Source organism: Rhipicephalus microplus, chromosome 6, assembly GCF_043290135.1.
Source record: "Rhipicephalus microplus isolate Deutch F79 chromosome 6, USDA_Rmic, whole genome shotgun sequence".
NCBI lineage: Eukaryota > Metazoa > Arthropoda > Arachnida > Ixodida > Ixodidae > Rhipicephalus > Rhipicephalus microplus.
Genome location: NC_134705.1, coordinates 130929092 through 130951641, shown reverse-complemented (window position 1 = coordinate 130951641; position 22550 = coordinate 130929092). Strand labels below are relative to the sequence as shown.

General features: G+C 45.6%; 1 protein-coding gene across 1 annotated transcript in view; it reads right to left on the bottom strand.

The window, feature by feature from the left end:
* Positions 1–3210: 3210 nt before the first annotated feature.
* Positions 3211–22550, bottom strand: part of LOC142764939 (R.appendiculatus Kunitz/BPTI-like protein) — a 34300-nt gene continuing 14960 nt past the window's right edge. Inside the window, exons 2-3 of the mRNA XM_075865479.1 lie at positions 7775–7813; positions 3211–3435 (exon numbers count right to left, since the gene is read on the bottom strand). Of these exons, the coding sequence (XP_075721594.1) occupies positions 3272–3435; positions 7775–7813 (203 nt within the window). The 3' untranslated portion in view covers positions 3211–3271. The remainder of the gene's footprint in view (positions 3436–7774; positions 7814–22550) is intronic.

Genomic DNA, 22550 nt, shown 5'->3' with positions numbered 1-22550 from the left:
AACACTGCGTACCACTCTTTTCGTGACGGAGGGACGCCGGAGGAGGAGGATTGAAAGAGGAAGGACAGGGAGGTTAGCCGGGACGCCGGACGCGCTGAAACGCGCATGCGTCAAAGCAACGCAGCGTGGCGCACACCTACGAGTATATGGCAAAACCAGCGCCTGGCGACGCAACGCCAGTGTGACGCGACAAACTGAACGTCGGTAAGCACGCACAGCGCCTCACGTCGAAATGCATTGGCGTCTTTACTGTGGCAAGTAGTCATGTTCTCACATCACACGCATCTCATGATTATCATGTTTGCCCCAGTCACATACCTTCTTCATCCACTGATGTCACGTAATGTCAAATTTGGCATTCTGAAGCTAGCGAAATGGCCTCGAGCGCATCATGAGTGTGGCATGTAGTCATGTTGTAACATGACACGCATGTCGTGATTATCATGTTTGGATGTGTCATTTACCTATGTCATCTATGCGCGTCGCGTAATACCGAGTTTGTACATGGGAAGCTAGCGAAACGGCCGCGAGCGCACAATGAGCGTAGCATGTAGTCATGTTGGTACAAGACACGCATATCATGGTTATCATGTTTGCACCAGTATCATACCTTCATCATCCATTCACGTTCTGTAATACCGAATTCGTTATGAATTAATCTAGCGAAACAACCAAAGCACATCATGAGCGTGGCATGTAGACATGTTGTTACATGACTCGCATCTCATGATTATCATGCTTGCACCAGTCACATACCTTCGTCATCCATTCACGCACTGTAATACCAAATTAGGCATATGTGACGCTAGCGAAACGGCTGCGAGCGCATCATGAGCGTGGCATGTAGTTATGTTGTTACTTGACACGCATGCCATGATTTTTATGTTAGGGTCTGTCGCTTGTGTTTGCCATGCAATCATGTCATACCATACTAATTTTGCAACATGTCATGTGAACGAAACCACCGCAAGAGCTGCAGGACCATGAAATGTAAATAATGACATTCATGACATATATGTCATGATTTTCATGTTATGAATAGTCATATATGTTCTTCATACAGTCATGTTATGACATACCAAGTTTGGCATTAACACTATTATCGAAACGGCCAGGAGAGCTAAAAGTCGTAGGCGGCTAGATAGATAGATAGATAGATAGATAGATAGATAGATAGATAGATAGATAGATAGATAGATAGATAGATAGATAGATAGAAAGATAGATAGATAGATAGACAGACAGACAGACAGACAGACAGACAGATAGACAGATAGATAGATAGATAGATAGATAGATAGATAGATAGATAGATAGATAGATAGATAGATAGATAGATAGATAGATAGATAGATAGATAGATAGATAGATAGATAGATAGATAGATAGATAGATAGATAGATAGATAGATAGATAGATAGGATGGATGGATGGATGGATGGATGGATGGATGGATGGATGGATGGATGGATGGATGGATGGATGGATGGATGGATGGACGGATGGATGGATGGATGGATGGATGGATACGCTGAAAGTCGCCAAAGTTTGCTAAGAAATACTTCGCATTTAACATACGCGAGATATGACATGCTAATAATTTCACCGTGAACCACACGTCGTCAAAGACTCATTTTGATTCTCCGTAGCGCAACAGCTTAGGAGTGACGGCCGCAGCCACAGCTCTGTGAGCCACCGTGCCGCCAACAAGTCGGCAAGTCTTAAGCGAGCGACGTCGTTCAGCTCGAGCAAGCGAACGCGAGACCAAACACGGCGCTGCACGCGGAGTGTCTGCCGCCGGCGAACTTCGAACAGGAGAGCGAGCTTGCGCTAGGCCGCCGCCAGGAACAGCGCCGAGATGGTTTGGAGCTAGCGCCGAAGAAATCGACGGTAATGCGGCCCCTTTCCACAAACTCGAGCGAGTGCAGCGCGCAAACGCGAGTCCACCGCCGCGGCCAACGGACTGTGCCGAGCTGCTTGCTACCGACTGACGGGAAAGCCAACTGTAATGGCGGCCAATTTTCACTGAGTTCCGACGCTAGCGAAAGCCCCGCCAGCCCGTGCTGGTGCACTTACAGCGCGCGACATACCACAACCAAGCTCATTACGAGAACCCGCAATGTGTTCTCGACGACTCCCAACACAGCGACGAGGTCTCAGCCAAATATTGTGAGCCCGGAGCTCATCGCGGTGGCGAAGACAGGCGAGCACTCGATGAGCGAGCGTACGGGAGGCCGACGGCAATGGCAGCCAATTTCCAGGCGGTCGCAAAGCCGAACTGCAGACGCCCAAGTTCACCTTCGCGGGGCATTTCGTGCGTGCGATATACAACATCACCGAGCCCGTTGCAGGCAAACGCGATTCGTATCAAACACGTGACGAGTAGAGTAGAATAAAGAATGATAACCTACTTGCGAAAGAATGCCGCGCTGATTTCTGCCCTGAGTCGGACTGAAATATATATTCGATAGGCTTGCTGTCTTCTAAGCGGCCATGTGCTGTCGTGTGTTGGTTCTGACTGTCTTGAAGCCAGAGATACACAACGCGGCGTGGTGGCGTATCGAGACTTGCTCCAGACTTCATGGGTGCAGCGAAACGTAAAAGCAGCAGCCCACACTCATTCAAGCGTACACACAAGCACCACGTCCTAATTCCTATGTCGTCGAATCCAGGCGGCTGTGGTCGAGCACTCCGAGCACGACGCAACGCGAACCATCGCCAGCAAAATACGGGGAAAGACTGAGCCAGGAGAGAAGGAGGACGGCTAGTGACCTTGGCAACGCTTTTGCGAACTGCCTGCATTAAGGGGTGTTTCATCCCTTTGGAGCGTGTTTGGAGACTAAGTGCGTTGCACACGGCACGCTTCCCTCTGTGGTTGCTCCTCAATGGTCTATCCGTTCATCGTGCACGCCTATTGGGCTCCGTTACTCCTTTTTAGGGTAACTTTGCCTTAGAGTGTACGTGGACATGACTGCTTGCCTACAGAATTCAAAAAGGCACCAGATAGTGAAGACTTGGCTCAATCACGTTTCACTAAAGTGTAACACAAATGCGCTCGTTCATTTACAAAGCGCTAGGATTCGGCACGGAACAATTTTTCCTTACAACAACGTTATACTTACATAGCATCAATTGCGCAGCACCTTCTATAAGGTAATTCGCTTCAGCTATTTTCCGCCGCCGAAAGAACGAGTCTGGCGCAGACAATACTTGTATTCGCAAATAACAACTTTATTACCGCGTGTGATTCCGTACGTGCGATCCTACTCTCTTAACGCTGAAAACGTGAGCACCTCACCAGGCACTCGAACATAGTTGTAAAACTGTTGCAATTGCCGCTGTTCCCGCCGGGCAGACACTGGTTCAGCCTGCCATGATAATGGAACAGGCTCAGAGAGCGTCGTCCATAGCGAAGCCTGGGGTTGCAGCTGCAGGCTTCAATAAAAAAGGAAAAATAAATCATATAGACAAGGTAACGGTAAGATGAAACATCGTTGCTATATTACGATTTTCGATTAAAATCATTCCGATCACCCACACGGCAGCAATACATTTTATGTGAAGCAGTCAGCCAGCAGCAGCCACGCCAGCTTTTCGCTTGGAGTCAAGCGTTAAGAGCTGGCTGAACAACTTCGTTTAAAGGCCCCTAAATCACTTCGATTTCAATGGCAAGAGAGTAGTTTCGTTCTCGCCTTTACAACCCTTCCTGCAAGTGCTATAACCTCCTCGTCACGCATTCCTTCATAAAGCATGTGAAATATCCACACAAATCGTTGAGACAATCAGTATTTCGCGCTTCTCGACAAAGTGCTGCTCTTTCTGCTGGCGGCGCAGTCACAAGCGCAGAACGTGATAGGAAATCAGTTTATTGAGCACGATAGTCATGTAATACAACGCGGAACGGGCGCGCGACTCCATTGCAAAGCAGAGTATGAAACAATTCACAAAAGCTACCTCGTATATTCACCAATCAAGAGGTTGTTTCATGCTCACGCCGTGTCGGTAAACTGCCTACATCACGAAAGGTGCCGCAAGAACACGAAACACCGGAACAAAATGAAACGCCGTTCTTTCTTTTGTATTTTCAGAGGCTGTGTTTGGTTGGTTAGAAAATAAGAATAAATTCAAGCACCACTCCCAACACTGCGGATGACCTGTCATTCGTCTGCACAAGAGAGTCGTTGTACAAGTTTTCCGTGGCAACCATAAGTACGTTTTAGCTGGTAAGAGAAGTGCAATGCGCAATAGTAATCAAAAGCTTGTCGTCTCTAAGCTGAAACATTACGTTTTACGTGGGCAATGTCCAAATCTTTGCGGAAATCGCACCGAAAGTTAGCGTGTTTTTACCTAAAACCAGCGGCACCAACATGTCTCTTTGAATTAATCCCATATCTACAATATGGTTAGAACCTTCGCATCATACAAATGTGTAAATGTGGATTCTATGCAAGTGTTTGCGGGGTGGCACAGTTATGCTTGTGGGTGGAGCTTGAACTTATTCTTAGGCTGTAAACGACTATAGGGGCTCTTTAAACTGAGCAGTTCTGCACGTATCGAGCGCTTACAGGACACGCCGATGGTTCTGGCGTGTAAACCTATCATTCACGATCTGATGCAACGTCGGGACTCGCGTCAAGGCAGTAATCTCAGATTTATCCTGACAAAGTGCATGACATCGAGTGGTGATATTGTCACAACTAAAAGCCCTCAGGATTGCAGAGGACAACGAGGTCGCGAGTACGAGCAACAACCACCACTGAGATCTGAGGAAGAGGACGTTGAGTCTTTTGTTCTTGTTTGCAATCTGTAAATACAGACTTTGGTAGTTCCGACCATAGTCTTGTCTCCAGTTATTTCCGTGTCGCGGCATTGGTGGAGGTGCTGGACTTAAGCTCAACACTCCTCTATGGAGCGGCACTACCTTTCCGATCCCGCAACCCATCTCTTCAGTGCACACGCCTCCCCACGCCTACAGTCGCCGACTGCAAGGCCTTAGCCCCAAGGTAATCATAGTGTAGTCTCAGCAGCCAAGGACTTCATCTGGAGAAATGAGAACCACCAGCGCTTCGCAGTCGACCGTTGAGCCACCCTGGGTTCCAGAGATGTTCCACAGAGAAGCTTATGGAGGCGTCGAAGATTGGCTCAAGCAGTATGAGTCAGTCGCCAACTAGAATCATAAACCAATAGACCAGAAGCTCTCGCGTGCTTTCTTTACCCTGGCAGACAGCGCTGGTATGTAGTAAGAGAAAAGGGAAGCCACATTGACTTCCTGGCATGAGTTTCGTAAACAGCTCATCTAAACCGCCCAAACGCGATCGTCGTGATTTTGCTCAGCAGCTGATCCAGTCACGCATACAGATGCCTAATGAAAGTTTCGCCAAGTTGGCGGAGGATATAACCCACCTGTTCCGTCGAGCTGACCTTGAGATGCCTGAAGCTAAGTGCGGCGCCAAATGAGAGACGCCAAAGAACAAATGTATGCTGGCCTTCTTCGCAACCCACCAAAAGCTGTAGTGGAATTCATCAGAGAGATTTCAATTATCTAGTTGAAGCCCCCACGCTCGATCGAACAACGCATGCATCAGCGTTTCTGCTTTGACGGCCGGCAGTGAGTGCTCTTCCGTGAGCTAATTCATGAGGTCGTTCGTGAGGAGATCCGCAATTTGCTTGTTTTTCCACAAGAGCCCGCAGTGGATTCCGTAGCAGAAGGTGTGCGGCAAGAAGTCCTCCAGGGCTAGGCATTATCCCTGCCCGTATAACTACCAGACAAGCGGTCTGTAAGCTGCCCGTCAGCTGTTCGTCGCAATAGTGACACAAAATTCATCGCATCGTGCATGTTACAATGCTACCACTGGGACTTAACCCGAGCCATTGACCTCAGCCCACAATGCAGAGCTGCCAACTCCACGGCCTGTTCTGCCTACGGAACCACTATCGAAGCTCCACCCTCCGCCAACATCCGCAACTTGGTCGCATATAAGGCACACCAGAGGAGATGTCATTCGATAGACGATACGATGGACGACACGCTGGACGATATGACGTCACTGACTTCAAAGTAAATCGTAAGAGCAAACGTAGACGTTCACATAGACGAGTATCCAATAACAGCACTAGTAGATACTGGCGTGGAATATTTTACTATTAGCCGGAAACTCGCCGACTGCCCAAAATGAAGTAAAAACCTTACGGACCGAGCCCAACAGGAAAACCGCGGGGGGGGGGGGGGGCAATTGGTAATGCTGACAGGGAAATGCACCGCTCGAGTCAATATCGGCAGTTCGGATTTTGTTGCTACATTTGTAATTTTACCGCAGTGCGGCAAGGACCTGATCTTGAGGATTGATTTCTGCGTGAATACGGCACCATTATAAACAATAATGACCGATCATTTGCGTTTTGGATCACACCAGGTCCGGTTTTGAAAGTACCCTACAACGATCAGCAACGTAAACCTCTGCGTGTCTTCGAAGATGACGTGATGATCTCGCCACGCCCAAGCGCGCGCTTGAGGCCGTGAAATGTGACATGTCCGGTAGCTCTGAGAACCTCACCGAGCGAATTTCGACGGTTTTTCGTATTTCCTAGCCATGTACAGCTTCCGTTGTAAAATGTCGGGGCCGATTTACTGGCCCTTCAAACACTATATTTTGGTGCGGTAGCACGCATGCACTGCGGTTCTGTAGCCATTCCAGTGCTGTCAAGAAAATTGGACGTCGACTGTAGCACTGATCGCGCAACCAAGTCAGTCGCCAAGCGATCGACTGGTCGCAAATTCTCGTAGATGGCCGCATTTGTCTCATGCTACAGCCTGGTCGCTTGCTGCACTATTCTTCAGTTCCGCGACACACTCACAAGCCTCTGAACTAATTTGATGTGGCGGTACAGTTGTCGGCGTAGTTTGCGGAACAACATAAATGTGAACGTGCAAAAATGTTATTTGTTCACGAGGATCAGCCGCACGTTAGTGCGAACATTCATCGCGTAGAGTCGCCATTTGGTTGTAATTGGATTATGACCGGAAGCGCGGTGTTGGTCTCAAAGAGTTTTGTATACATACAGGCGAAGAAACTCTGGCGCTAGTGTCTGTAGGCGCTGCAACGCATGGCGCTTCACCTAGCGTGCGATTCATGACAGTGTGGAATTAAAGGAAGTTCATGGATTCGCTTAATCCTCGTACTTTGCGTTCCGTTTAGCTTCGTATTGCCTGCAGCTGTTTTTGTTTTTCCGAAGGAACAATCAGCAACAGTTTGTTAGTTACGCTTCACAACCTTAATCTTTTAGGCTCACCATAACAAATCAGGTCACATAGTTTCAAATGGTTTGTTCTTTTATTGGAAACAAAACCGAAACACAGCAATAAACGAAGCCACAACTACGTTCGAAGCCCGAAAGTATGAAGACTATGCGATTCCATATAATAAGCATCATTCTCATCATCGCCAGACGATCGCAGCGCCAGAGTCCTCTCTCGTTAATTTTAGGAAACTATATGGTTCGTCTCACATGTGAACGTTTTTTTTTCTGTGTTATCCCCCTCCCCATTTCATTTTATAAGTTCTGTCGTATTTTAGCTAAATAGCATGCACATGATAGAAGATAGTACACTGCTGCTAATCTTTTTAAATAACTATATTGACTTTTACGTGTCATTAATTGATCCACAGCCTATTTACTTTAAATCACGACACCACACCGCACGTGCAGACTAGAAAGGAGATTTGCCCAATGAACAACAAGTCATAAGTACCTTGTATGCAAAATAAGTGCCTACCTGTAGGATAACGACATCGGCCTTGTCTTCTGTCGCACTCTGAAAAAGAAAATCGGAGCATATCCACGGAGTGAATAATGATGAGTGGGGTGAAGCGCTGAAGGCTTCATTGCTAAGTAATGGACCATCTGCGAAGATCACCCACTACGTCAACAAAGACGTGACAAACACTGTATATAATTTTACAAAAACCATTATTATACGTAAGTGGTACCTATACGTCGCTTCCGTTCCCCCTTCAATATAACAGCTTTATGGCCAGTGAAGTGGTGGATCGGTGATGGGGCGTAGAGAGATGTTTGCAACGACAAACAAAGTAGAGAGAGGGAAGTTTGCAAAGGTTGCACTATAGGTGGTAAAATACAAACAAGGAATGGACACAGTCTGACAATCTATGGTTCTTTAACACGCACGGGGATACAAGTACACGACCATCTTGCATTTCATATTGGCTGCCTCTCAACTGTATTTGCTGTATGGTCCCAGTCTAGTGGTGGATTGGTGATGGGAGGTAGTGGGATGCTTGCAAGGACAAATTAGTGTGGGCAGGTGGCAAAGGAGGGACTATAGGCGGTCACATACATACATACATGCATGCATACATACATACATACATACATACATACATACATACATACATACATACATACATACATACATACATACATACATACATACATACATACATACATACATACGTACATACATACATACATACATACATACATACATACATACATACATACATACATACATACATACATACATACATACATACATACATACATACATACATACATACATACATACATACATACATACATACTTACATACATACATACATACATACATACATACATACATACATACATACATACATACATACATACATACATACATACATACATACATACATACATACATACATACATACAAGGGATGGACAGAACCACGCCTTTAAAAGCTTCGGCCCTAAAAGCTCACCCTTCGTAGTGTTTTTAGCTGCAATAGTAATTTCGAAAAGCTCGTAGTTATTTTATAAGCAGTATATTGTGATCTGAAATGCTTTAAACGCAAATTTATCTTTCCTACAGCAATGCGGAAAACTGATAGTGATTCCACCAGCCCTGTTAGTGTTTAGTGAAAGCTGTTGTCGTTCTCCTTTCGCAAGAGTTCTTGAAACTATGCTTGACCACCTTTATTTTTAGTTCAAATGTTGTTAAGATAACAAGCACTTACAATGGGATGTGATACACCTTCACTCTATTTATTCCACGTTGACTACGCCTGCACCTAAGGTTGATTGATTTGGTTTGTGGGATTTACCGTCCCAAAACCACCATATGCTTATGAGAGACGCTTTAGAGGAGGGCTCGAGAAAATGGGATCACCTGGGGTTCTTTAACGTGCACGAAAATCTGAGCACGCAGGCCGACATTTTCGCCTTCATCCGAGTTTCGCCAGCAGCCGAGTACCTTAGCGACTAGACCACCGTGGTGGGGCTGCACCTAATGTTTCTTGTGGTTCTGTCGCAGGTGGCTTGTCCCGGCGTCGTTACTCCCTGGACGCACGAGCCAAGCTAAGTAATCGAAAATATCACTATGCTTATGCACAGCCGTACCGAGTAGCGTATACGTCACTTAGGAGATAAGTTGTAGGTAGCAAAACTACTTCGCTCTAAAAGCTTAACGACGTCCAAACTGCGTCCACGGTTTCATGACACCCTGGAAAGTTGTTCAAGGCGCGCTGACGAGCATGGAACTATTACGATACTAACAAAACATCATCGACCACGTACAGCAATCGATAGTCACGTGGACAAGTACATCAAATCGTTCATTTTTTTTGCTGCCAGGGGCACCACGGTTCAATTTTCGTCACTTTCAAGGAAAAAGTGAAGTTATAAATCTACCTCTAACGATAAAAATAGGGTTGGTTTGAGTCAACACATCGAACAATCTTTCCATCAGCGAAGTCATCTCACTTCATGTTTCGGGCAGATTTTAGTCTCTTTAAGGGTCTGACGAAGGAAAGAAAGAAGCCCTCGAAACTTTCTTCCTTTATTCAAAAGCCCAAATGCGTATTTGGTATACATGCTCAGATGGATTCTTCTCTGAACAAGACTTGTATATCTGTTGAGTAAAATAACTGCACATTGACACGACGAAGTCCGAGTTTGCAGTAGTGGAACGTATTCTGCCTGTACATATCCTATCATGTCTTAAAAATTATTGTGGCCATCCCAACACCCCGCCACGGTGGTCTAGTGGCTAAGGTACTCGGCTGCTGACCCGCAGGGCGCGGGTTCGAATCCCGGCTGCGGCGGCTGCATTTCCGATGGAGGCGGAAATGTTGTAGGCCCGTGTGCTCAGATTTGGGTGCACGTTAACAACCCCAGGTGGTCTAAATTTCCGGAGCCCTCCACTACGGCGTCTCTCATAATCATATAGTGGTTTTGGGACGTTAAACCCCACATATCAATCAATCATCCCAACAGCGTAGCTGTTCAGCAAATTGTTCTTTGTTCACCCCTTGCCAAAAAATTATCGTCATCATAATCGCCCACGTGCTGCAGAAATTGGGCAAATGTCTCTAGTAGATTCTTGTCGAGTAAAATTGAACAAAGCAACAATTATCCAAAGAAAAAGGTATGTGTAACAGAAATATCTCTTGCCCATAAGAATGCTATTATTGTCATCATCAAAACGTAAGTGCCAAAAATGGGGTAAATGAATACTGCGTCACTTGTAATCATATCAGAATTTTTGAAAGTTAAAATGCAAGAATCATAATTATGATTGCGCGCGGTACGCATGTGCTCTAGTTCGTTCGGGAGCTTATGTGTGCACATGTAAGAACGAACATCAAAATGCTTTGCTTGTTCAAGAAGAACGTGACACGCGTTCAGAGTTAGCTGCATATAGTATGAAACAATGCGCGTTACATAGCAAAGAAAACTTGCACTATTTGGGTCGAAGCTCTTTAAGCCTTGGGTTTGTACATGCATCTCTCTCTTGGTAGGTGACCACCTAGTTCTATGACTCGCTCAGCGAGTGCGGACGGAGAGGTGAATAGACAGACAGACGGACGGACGAATGGACACAGTTTATCTCTATGACTCACTCAGCACTGAGATGATTGATTTATATGTGGGGTTTAACGTCCCAAAACCACAGTACGTTTATGAGAGACGCCGTAGTGAAGGGCTACGGAAATGTGGACCACATGGGGTTATTTAGCATGCAGCCAAATCTGAGCACACAGGCCTACAACATTTCCGCCTCCATCGGAAACGCAGCCACCGCCACCGGGATTCGATCCCGCACCATGCGGGTCACTCAGCACTGCGTGAGACGAACGATTGTATGAACGAGCGAACAGACGGACGGACCGACAAATTGGACGCGTGCACTAGATTCCGTGCCGACCGGTTGTGCCCTCGCGATCTCCGACGTCAGCGTCGCCCGACGCTGACGTCGGAGATCGGACGCCCTCTTGACGCTCCGACGCCCTCTCTTAGAATCACTTAGGACCAGAAAATGGACTGACAAACACACAAACAGACAGACAGCCGGACAGATGGCCGGACAGACAGCCAGACAGACGGTCCGACAGACGGCTGGATAGACAGTCGGTTATACAGACGAACAGACGGATGAACGGACAAACAAACAGACGGATGGACGGGACAGACGGACAAACAGATGGACACAATATAGGCTGTGTTCCAATTCTTAGACAGCACGTAGACAGTCTACGCATTGTTAGAAGACCGCACCAAGCCCATGCTGTCCGAGAATTGGAACACGTTTAGACAGCTTCTACGCGACGATGCGCCATCTCGCGTCAAAAAGAAAAAGCTGAGCTAAAAGAAACAAACGTAACAGTCATAATTTCTGGTTTATTTCATGTTGAAATCAAAAACAAATAAACGTTACTCACATTGAGCGTCTGGGGAAGCGTCTGATTGTGTGCAGACAGCCATTCTGGCGAGATTAGATCTATATGAGGGGTTCATCGAGTTGCCATCTTGTTTAGACAGTAAGGCAGCCGGCATCGTATTTGTCTACGATGCGGTGTTTTCGGAGCTGTTTTTTGCTGGCTACGTGAGAATTGTAATGGGACTGAAGGTGGCCGCCGTCCATTTAACTGTCTATTTAGCCGTCTACGGTGAGTATTGGAACACAGGCCTAGTTCTATGACTCATGGCTGAGTATTACGAACGGGCGGACGGATGGATGGACAGACAGACAGACAGACAGACAGACAGACATATAGACAGACAGACAGACAGACAGACAGACAGACAGACAGACAGACAGACAGACAGACAGACAGACAGACAGAGGATTCATTGTTTTCTGATAAAACCCTTCGGAGCTTCGCCCCGCTCATCATGCACCCCGTGTATATGCTGTAATTTTTTTCTTTCTTCTGTAGTTTGCGACAACGAATACTTTTCTTCAAAAATACGCCGTTCAGCTGCCTCTGCGACCCTTTGGTTTGGATCTAGTCGAGAGATTGATTGATATGTGGGGTTTAACGTCCCAAAACCACCATATGATTATGAGAGACTCCGTAAAGGAGGGCTCGGGAAATTACAACTTCCCGGGGTTCTTTAACGTGCACCCAAATCTGAGCACACGGGCCCACACCATTGCCGCCTCCGTCGAAAATGCAGCCGCCACAGCCGGGATTCGATTCCGCGACCTGCGGGTCAGAAGCCGTGTACCTTAGCCACTAGACCACCGCGGCGGGGCATCCAGTCGAGAGTATCGTAAATGAACATGATACGAGCATTGTCATTCTGATATCATAACATAATTAAAATGCAGATTACTAAAAGGGAGACGATGAGACTTCAGGCACTCTCACTGTGAAAGAAGTGTAGAGTAACTGTTGGTTGCCTAATCGAAGCCTTCTAGAATATTCCGGAACAATTACTTACCATTTTATTTGAGTGACACGGCCAGGGCACTGAATTATCTGAAGCGTGACTGTTCTTCGATTGACCACCTCATAAATATCCGTACGCAATAACATAGTAGAACAATGTGTCACAATATGGGGCTAATCTGATTAATTGAAGATAATTAGCCCAGTTTTCGCTCATACACATCTCAAGAAAACAGGAATGCTAGAATGCTTCTATAATTCTCAAATCCAGGTATTTCACACCGAGTCAAAACGAGCCGTAATGAAGAAGAAATTAATACTGCCAGAGACGAGTTGATACCTTTTTACAATGATCTATACCAGGAAAACTCAGCAGTTGTCAGTTTTTTTTTTTGAAATTTAGACTAAAGTAAAAAGAATAACAGAAAAATTCTTGTCTTCAGTGCAGTCATAAAGTTCTGGCGGTGATTCTTTCTCGTACACGAAAAAAAATATTCTTACTGAATAATCCCTTGCGCTCTGCTGTCTGCCGCGTTCTCCACTGCCGCCAGAATCCACAGTGCATGCATGCACCCTCCTACGGTAGACGGGTGTGAAAGGCAATGCTCGTTGGTTTGCGGGGGAGCACGGCGATTGGGACGCCAACAGAGAGCCCCGATGCGCACCCACCATCTCGGAGGCCAAGGGTACGTCATCTTTGACTGGTCATTTTGGAGCACTCTTCTAAGAGAGAGAAGTGCGTCTTTTCTTTCCTCAGCCTCCCTTTCTTTCCCAAAAGAGAACTCTAGACTGCTCCGAAACGACCAATCAAAGGTGGCAGTAGTAATATAAGGTCCCCGAGAATTAAGCCACCACGCGTCACATTTTCGCAGCTTGGCAGGCTCTAAACTGCTGGCGGGATCTACTGTGCAAGTCGCGCGTTTCTCTTATGCACTGGGTTGTGCTTATTAACGCTCGGGCGGGAATTACGGAGGTTTCCTACATCCATCACACCTCGGGATCTCCATCTAAAATAGTCGAGTTGGCGAGTGCGGAACCAAGAAAAATTTGTCAGTGGCTTGCAGAACCCCTGTGGAAGCCACTTAAAACCCTTGCCCTAATAAGTTCTTCTGAAAGTGAACTTATCTGCTGTGACCAAGAAGGCCAAAACTATTGAAATACTAGCAGAGATTATAATAAAATCGAGTGAGATTTGTCGCATATAGGCAAATTCAAGCAGGTAATCTTGGGCATAGGCATTCGCTTCTATAAATTAGGAAGGAATAAAACTACAAGTTTCAAAATGTGTAAAAGCATCTTAACATACAATTAGTGACAACATATCGGATATAATATTTGTGGCAGTATTTGCATAAGTATCTTCTATACGCCTTGCCCAACTATCTTGTATATCCTATTGCAATACAAGTTGAAAGTGCCCTTGCTCAGCCCTAACATCACACAGGCAAAACAAGATGTATCACAACCGCGCATACAAGTGGGCAGGGAATGATAATAAGGAGGAGCTGTTTTAGGATGAGGATATTGAGAAGCAAAAAAGGAGGGTAAAGCATAGAATGGCCAAGTATTGCGATAGGCGGGCATAACTTTATAAAGTATGCCTATGTGACGCTACTTGCGGGAGACGTGGCCTGGCTCATACGCCATGTTTATTCTCAAGCACTTCTTCTTCATCGACTTCTACCATGCCTTCATACGTCACATGATTCCCCCTCCCCCCCAAAAAAATGCGCGAGTTACAATCAACAAAACAACAAAAAGCATAAAGTGAAGAATGTCAAAATGCGCGGTAGTTCGATTTCAGGAGGGAGTTGCTTAACTCGCACAAAAGCTTCACAGTATAGGGCAGCAGTCCGGTCATATTTAGGGTGGTGGACGAGGCTGGCTGTTGTGCCCTGGATAGCATAACCCTGCCCTGCACATCTCCACTGATGATGACACGACTTGAGGTCTTGTGAAGAACAAACAAGGCTTGAAATCTGTGTAGCATTGGATTGATGGATGTCTTTGGCATCGGATCCAGCACCGTCGTGGCAATAGATGCTTTGCTTCTAGTCGGCGCGCGTGAGAACCGAGGACGATGGGACGATGTCTTTTTTTTTCCGTTGTATACGTAGTAGCTTCATGTCTCTTTCGTAACTTTCTGTGGCGTTCTCTCAGTTTGTTGGAACGCAGACATGGCTTTGAGAACTGGTGCAGAAAATTTTGTCGACGTTGCTTTCTGCGAAGATGGCTTAGGCATCGACTTTGTCTTTGCTTCTTTATTTGATGTTGTCTCTGATGACCTTTCAGCCACAAGTGTACTCGTGAGGCGGTTTCACTTGGTCGTTGTTCTTGTTCGAGTAGCCGTTGCAGTTCTTGGAGTTCGTGAAGTTGCCTTTGTTGAAATTGCTCGTCTTCTTGTGAAAGTTCGTCAGATGGGCCTCTTTCAGGAACATGAGTCTGCTTTTCTTTAGATGCTGATGTGATCAGTCGATTGTCGGTAGTCGATACTGTACTGCTGGGCTTGTCTTGCGATGAAAGCAGCGTGACAGGCTGATGAGAAAGCTTCCAAGATGGTTGTGAGTCATCCTTGATTGTAAATGCTTTTGTCAGTTGACAATGCGCGGGCGTTGGTGGATTCGAAATTCTTGGAGGGCTTTGACTCACTTGTGTGTTATCACTTGACGATCAGAGCACAACAGACATGGCTTCAGGTGGTTCTGATGGCGTATGTTTTTCTTTGTAGGTTGACGTGACCAGCAAATAGTTGATACTTGTTAGGGTGTCGCGATTTGTGCCAGGCAATGAAGATAGTGCGCCAGAATTGGCAGAAAAATCTGCTGAGGATCTTGCAACGCCTTTTTGATGGATGTTTCTGGTACAGGGCAGTGCTTGAAAGTTGATCCTTCTGAGCCTCCTGTGTCGGTTGGGCTCTCAGTTGGCAGGGAATTCGACAGCGACACTGCGGAAGGATTGGTTTGGTACATATTTTAATTGTGAATGACTGTCTTTCTGTGGAACGAACGATGCGAGCTCTTCTGGCACATGAAACTGAACCGTAGGTGACGGGCTTGACTGAGTACGCTCGGACCTTCTCCGCTCTATTCCGACCACAGTGAACGCGTGACACGCGAGGTGGGCGTTGTGAGCGACCGAAGATCCACGCTACGGAAAAGCAGGAGGTTGGTCAATGCGTGAAGGCTGCTTTTGACTGTGACGACTGGGTGCGGTTGTCTGTGGATGGTTTGAAGTTTTCGTTCGTCGTCGTCTTTTCTTGGTGTGGTGATGACGCTGAGAAAATTGTGGTTGGTCATCGTCGTTGAAGGAGGAGACGCTGTCGGTAGTCCCAGCGTTATTTACGAGTGCATTGCAAGCATCATTTGTGTCAAGGAAAGCAGTAGATGCATTTTCGTTTTTATCAACGAGACTTGCATTCAATGGTGACTCCATACTGTTTCGACTTTGGGTTGGTTCAGTTCCCGAGGATGACATCGCCGCAAGCATGGCTTGACGTTGATTGATATGCGGGGTTTAACGTCCTAAAACCACTATATGATTATGAGAGACGCCGTAGTGAAGGGCTCCGGAAATTTAGACCACCTAGGGTTCTTTAACGTGCACACAAATCTGAGCACACAGGCCTACAACATTTCCGCCTCCATCGGAAATGCAGCCGCCGCAGCCGGGATTCGAACCCGCGCCCTGCTGGTCAGCAGCCGAGTACCTTAGCCACTAGACCACCGCGGCGGGGCATGGCTTGACGTGGTTGCGATTCCGTATGTTTGTTTCTTTGCGGCAGAGTTGAGCTACGCGTTCCTGAAGTACAGTGGCTTTCGGAACGGCAGTGGCTTGACAAGGTATTTTCTCGATGCGCCAGGTCATCTACCATGAATACGGCGTCCTTATAAGGCAAGTGGTGAGTATTAGGAGTGCTTGAAGAACCGCGTGATGAAAACCTAGGTGGTGGACCACGCATGCGAGACGAACAGTGAAGGACATCAGGTGGTTGAGAAACGTCTCGTGTCAAGTGCTGGAGCGATGACTTCGAAAATGCCGATTTTCGTGCAGAAGGGAGTCCCGCTCGATGGTTTTGTTTTTCCCAAAATACGCATGGTCTTCTGTAAGTAAACTCATGTGCGACTTCGTCTTGTGGCAGTTGTCTATTCACGCTGGGCTTTCGAATGGTTGAGGACCGCTTAAAGAATTAACGGTAGTGTGCGGTTGTCTCTAGATGGTTGGCATTGAGCAGGTCTTGGTCATAGTCGTTAAAACAGATAAACATCTCCTCTTTGATTTTTCGCCATGACTCGTCGTTTTCGAATATGTGTATCAGGTAAAACATAAATGCCTCACCGGTGACGTAGTCGCCGAAGTTCGTAACCATCTCCCGTTCCGACCAAGATGCAGCGGTAGCGTGGAGTCCGAACAGGTTGAACCAGTCCTGTACGGGTCCGTCGTCCGCTGATCCGGTGTACTTGGGGATGTCGAGGTCAGCCGATGGTTCTGTCATGGTGCTGGTCGTTGTCCTCCTAAGCGATGATTCGGTAGTCAATGTACGGTCAGGGCGTCTTCTGGGGAACTGCGTCGATGATTAGTGACTGATGAAGGGGCAGGCAGGTCTACATCCTGTCGACTCGTGTGACGCTACATGCGGGAGACGTGCCCTGGCTCATACGCCATGTTTATTCTCAAGCACTTCTTCTTCATCGGCTTCTACCATGCCTTCATACGTCACACCTATATACAGCCGCGGCCTCGTCTGTGTAGAGCGCGTGAGGTGCCGGTTTTCGCTCAGTGGGGTGAAACCCCGAGGTAGTTTCAGGCTCTGATGCAGTGAGCCTGACAGCTAGGCCACACGTGCTTGTGATACAACACTTCAGAGCCCAAAACTGCCTCGAGGTTTCACCCCGCTGAGCGAAAACCGGCTCCTCAAGCCCTCTACACAGACATGACCGTGGCTGTACATCGTCATCATCATCATCATCAGCCTGGCTACGCCCACAGCAGCGCAAATGCCTTTCCGATGATCTGCCAATCAACCTGGTATTGGGCTTTCTGTTGCCACGTTATACCCGCAAACGTTTCATTCTCATCACCCCACTTAACTTTCGGTCTCCCCTTCGTGCGTCTGCCTTTTCTAGGGATCCAGTTAGTTACCTTCAATGACCGTTGGTTACCCTTAATGACGTGCTACGCGTCCTGCCCATTTCCATTCCTCTTTCTTGATTTTAACTATGATATCACTAATTCCGGTTTGTTCCCTGGCCCACTCTGCTCTCTTCTTTTGTCTTAAGGTTACACCTATCATTTTCCTTTCCATCGCTCACTGCGCCGTCCTCAGTTTAAGCTGAACCTTCTTCGTAAGCCTACCGGTTTCTGCTCCATAGGCAAGTACCGGCAAGATGCAGCTGTTATATACCTTCCTCACGAAGGAAAGTGGCAATATACCAGACATGATCTGAGAGTGCTTGCCAAATGTGCTTCCCCCATTCTTATTCTTCTAGTTACTTGAATGTCGTGGTACGGCTTCGCGGTTATTACCCGTTCTAAGTAGACATACTCCTTTACAACTTCCATCGTCTCTGCATGCACCATAATGTGCTGTTTTCTGCTGAGATTGTTGCACATTCCTTTAGCTTTGTGCATATTAGTTTTTTGACCTATTTTACTGATTTGAGTGTGTAGTTCAGTAATCATGAACTGTAATTTGTCCCCTGAGTCACTCATCAAGGCAATTTCATCAACACATCACAGGTTACTAAAGTACTCTTCATTAACTTTTATCCCTATCTCTTCCCAGTCTAGGGTCCTGAATACGCCCAGTAAACGCGCGGTGAATAGCATTTGAGAGATTGTGTCTCCCTGCCTTAGCCCCTTCTTTATTGGGATTCTGTCGCTTTCGTTATAGAGTACTGGGGTGGCAGTGGATGCTTTGCAGATTTTTTTCAGTGTGTTTATGAAGGATTCTTCGATGCCCTGATTCCGTAGTGCCTGAATCACTGCTGATGTCTCCACTGATTCAAATGGCTTCTCGTAATCTATGAAACCTATGTATAGGGGTTGGTTGTATTCAGCGCATTTTTCTATTACCTAATTGATAGTATGAATATGGTCTATTGTCGAGTAGCCGGTACAAAATGATACTTGATACTTATGCTGTTTAAACTCTATTGTAGTCTTAATTCAATAACTATTATTTTGTAAATAGTTTGTAGGCAACAGAGAGTAAGCTGATCGGCCTGTAACTTTTCAAGTCTTTGACGTCTCTTTTCTTATAAATTAAGATGATTTGGGCGTTCTTCCAAGATTCTGGTACCCTTTGCAAGGGACACTTTGTATATAAGGTGGCTAATTTTTCTAACGCAATTTCTCCGCCATCTTTCAGGAGGTCCACTGTTACTTTATTCTCACCAGAGGCTTGACCTCTTTGCATTACTTTTAGGGCTTTCCTTACTTCCTATGTCGTTACTGGTAGAATGTCCAATTTTTCTGGACAATTATATTTTCTCACAATACCATCCTAGTTCTTTTGACTTCTGTACAGCTCTCTGTAGAGCTCTTCCGCCATATCGACTATTCTATTCATATTAGTGATGACATTGCCTTCCTTGTTTCTCAATGCATACATTCGTTTTTTGCCTATGCATAAGTCTGCCTCAGCAGATTTTGGGCTTTTACTGCATTTTACACCCTGTTTAATTCTTTCCATGTTATACCTCCTGATGTCTGCTGCTTTACGCCTATGGAATAACTTCAAAAGCTCGATACATTTCCACTCAAATTTGTCATGCTGGATAGAAGACTTAGGACTTGAAATCGCTCCAGCAACATTTTGAAAAATTTGGCCGCTTATCACCGTGCTTCACTGCAAAGGACGTCCAAAGACGATAGTCGCCTGCTTGAAGGCGCTGCTTTAGGTAGAGCTTTATCTGGTAGTAATGAAAATAAACTAAAGTTGCTTTTTTAGAACGCAGAGCTACTCGTAGGTGGCAGACCCAGGTCATTTAAGTTTAGGTAAAGTTTAAGACCGCAACCAACGAGGAAAACAACCAGGGGACTCTTCCACAGGTGGCATAGGCAGTAGCAATTCCATAGTGGTACCAATATTTATCATTTTTATTTATTTATTTATTTTTTATTTTACAGATACTGCTGTCTCATGTTTGAGACATTGCAGGAGTGGTTACAATAAACGAACAAAAACGTCACAATTAAAAAAAATAAAAATATAAAAATTGCATAATTAGACACCTGTTCAACAAACAATAAATGATCAAGCAAAAAAAACCACGGCAGAATGAAGAACATCAATTTACATAATTGGACACTTGTTCAACAAACAGCGCATGCGGTAGACGTTTCAAAGTAGCGTCAAGATTATTCCAAGTGTCAACTGTGCACGGAAAAAAAGAGTATTTATAACAATCAATAACACATCTGAATGGCACAATATTCAACGGATTGTATCGGCGAGTCACCTGGGTGGGATTGGTGAACGAAATGGGTGTGGCTATGCAGACGAAATTGTGCACAATGTTATGTAGCATGGTAAGCCGATCACACATACGTCTGTGTTCTAAACAGTTTAGCGATAAAGCACGGTAGTGCTCAGAAGGGGAGAAATCACGGTCATAACGGTTAAAAATGAATCTTATCGCTTTTCGCTGGATGGCCTCAAGTTTGTTTATGTCAATTGCAAGATGTGGTGACCACACAACAGACGCATATTCAAGAAGAGGCCTGACCAGTGATTTGAAGGCTATAAGCTTGCATTCCCTTGTGGCGCCCTTTAGCGTTCTTCTTAAGTAACCTAATTTCTTTAGCGATTTTGCAGAAATAAGGTCGATGTGTCCGTGTCACTTCAAGTTTGGAGAGAATACAACACCAAGATACTTAAATTCCTGAACCTTTTCCAGTATGTGATTGGAGTCGCCATATCTAAATTGCAATGGCTCCTTTTTATTTGTAAAAGTTATTGTCACAGTTTTCGGAAAATTAAGCTCCATTTGCCAAGTTCTACTCCATTCGCAAAAGGAAGAAAACACATCATTCAACAAAACTTGGTCAGTGACGCTACGTACACTGGAATACAATACACAGTCATCGGCGTATAGGCGAAGCTTAACTGGAGTGTTAATGACAACCTGAGTGACATCATTAATGTAAATTATGAATAAAAGGGGTCCCAAGACAGAGCCTTGTGGAACACCTGAGGAAATATGAGCTTGTGACGACTGTTCATGGTTGTAGCGAACAAACTGACTCCTCAAATACAAATAATCTGTAATCCAATCAAGTAATTTGTCAGCATTTGGGCCTGTAAGAAGGTTACCAAGTTTGAGCAGAAGTTTTTTATGACATACCTTATCAAAAGCTTTGCAGTAATCAATAAAAATGGCATCGACTTGTTCGTGGTTATTAAGTGATGAGGCGATGTCATGTGTAAATTCGATCAATTGTGTGACAGTCGAAAAACCACTGCGGAAACCATGCTGATGCTCTGAAAGGATACTGTTGTCAGTTAGGTATTGAATAATGTGCTTGTGAATGATGTGGTCGAGTAGCTTGCAGCACGTAGAGTCCAGGGCAGAAATCGACGTAGCCACGAGAGGCGAGCCAATTCAGACGTAGGCTATATTGATATGCAGGGTGGCAGCAATAGGCTGAAGTGGGGACATATAGAAGAACAGCTAAGCGAGGAGAAGGTGATGGCGTATGGGTTTGTAGAAACACATCTTAGGGACATGGAACAACCACCTTAGAATCCGGACTGCGCATGTGAATACTGTAATAGAACAGAAGGCAGCAAAAGTACAGACTGGCAAAGGGTCAAGCAGGAGTGCAGGAAACATTGATGGCTAAAAAGGGAAGTGGCAGGGCAGATGACGCTTCTGGGTTTTGTATAATTGTGGACAGGGGCTAAAGCCAAAGAGGAAAATCGAGAAATGGAGCAGTGCGTAGAAAATGACATCGAGGAACTAAGAGAAGAGCGCGAGGTAACTATATTAGGGCGTATGAATGCGCACATACAAGATATGGATGTATATACGGACCCAACAGGCAGAATGCTATTGAATATGTGTGATAGGTAGGATTTATTCATTTGCAACAGCACCGAGAAATGTGAAGGGCAGATAACATAGCAGATGAGAAAGCTGCAGTTGACGATACATTGAGCATTGATGTCACATAGCATTTATGATCAGCTAAGGGTGATAAACATAGATGAAACGTATCAAGCTGAGTTCGGGAAAACAAATGAAAATGGAAAGGAGGCATTATAAGCCACCCTATATTGTAATATTTATTCAGAAAGGCAAATATAATTAGCAACTAAAAAGATTGAGAAAACAATCACCGAGGATACTTACTAAATCAGATTGGACGTACACCAACCTAACTCGATTGTTTGAGTGATAGCTTGCGAGTAAAATCAACCGGGAAAAGCAAACACAAATCGGAGAGCTGGTGGGATGAGGAAGTTTAGAGAGGCATAGTAAAACGTCAAGAAGCCTTCAGGGAACACAGGTATGCTAAGCAGAGGAGTGAACCAGAGGATGATGTCAAAAGAAAATAATTTAACTTTTTGGGCTGCAGAAGGGAAGCCTTCGATCTAATCAGTGAAAAGATTAGAAGAAAGGGGGTCCGATGGGTGGCGGAAGTAAACAAAAAGGATAGAAAGGCTGCTCCAAAGTTTTGGAACCATCTCAATTCCATGAGTATAAGACAAGCATGGAACAGAAGTTTATAAGTACAGTTCAAGGGGTTAGACTTGAAGGGGATGAGGCAATGTAACATATAAAAACAATAATGACAAACAAGTTTAAACACAAAGAAAGCGCTGCATGCGCCACACCAGATGAGGATTGATCAATTAGCGCAGTGGCTCCACTGGGAT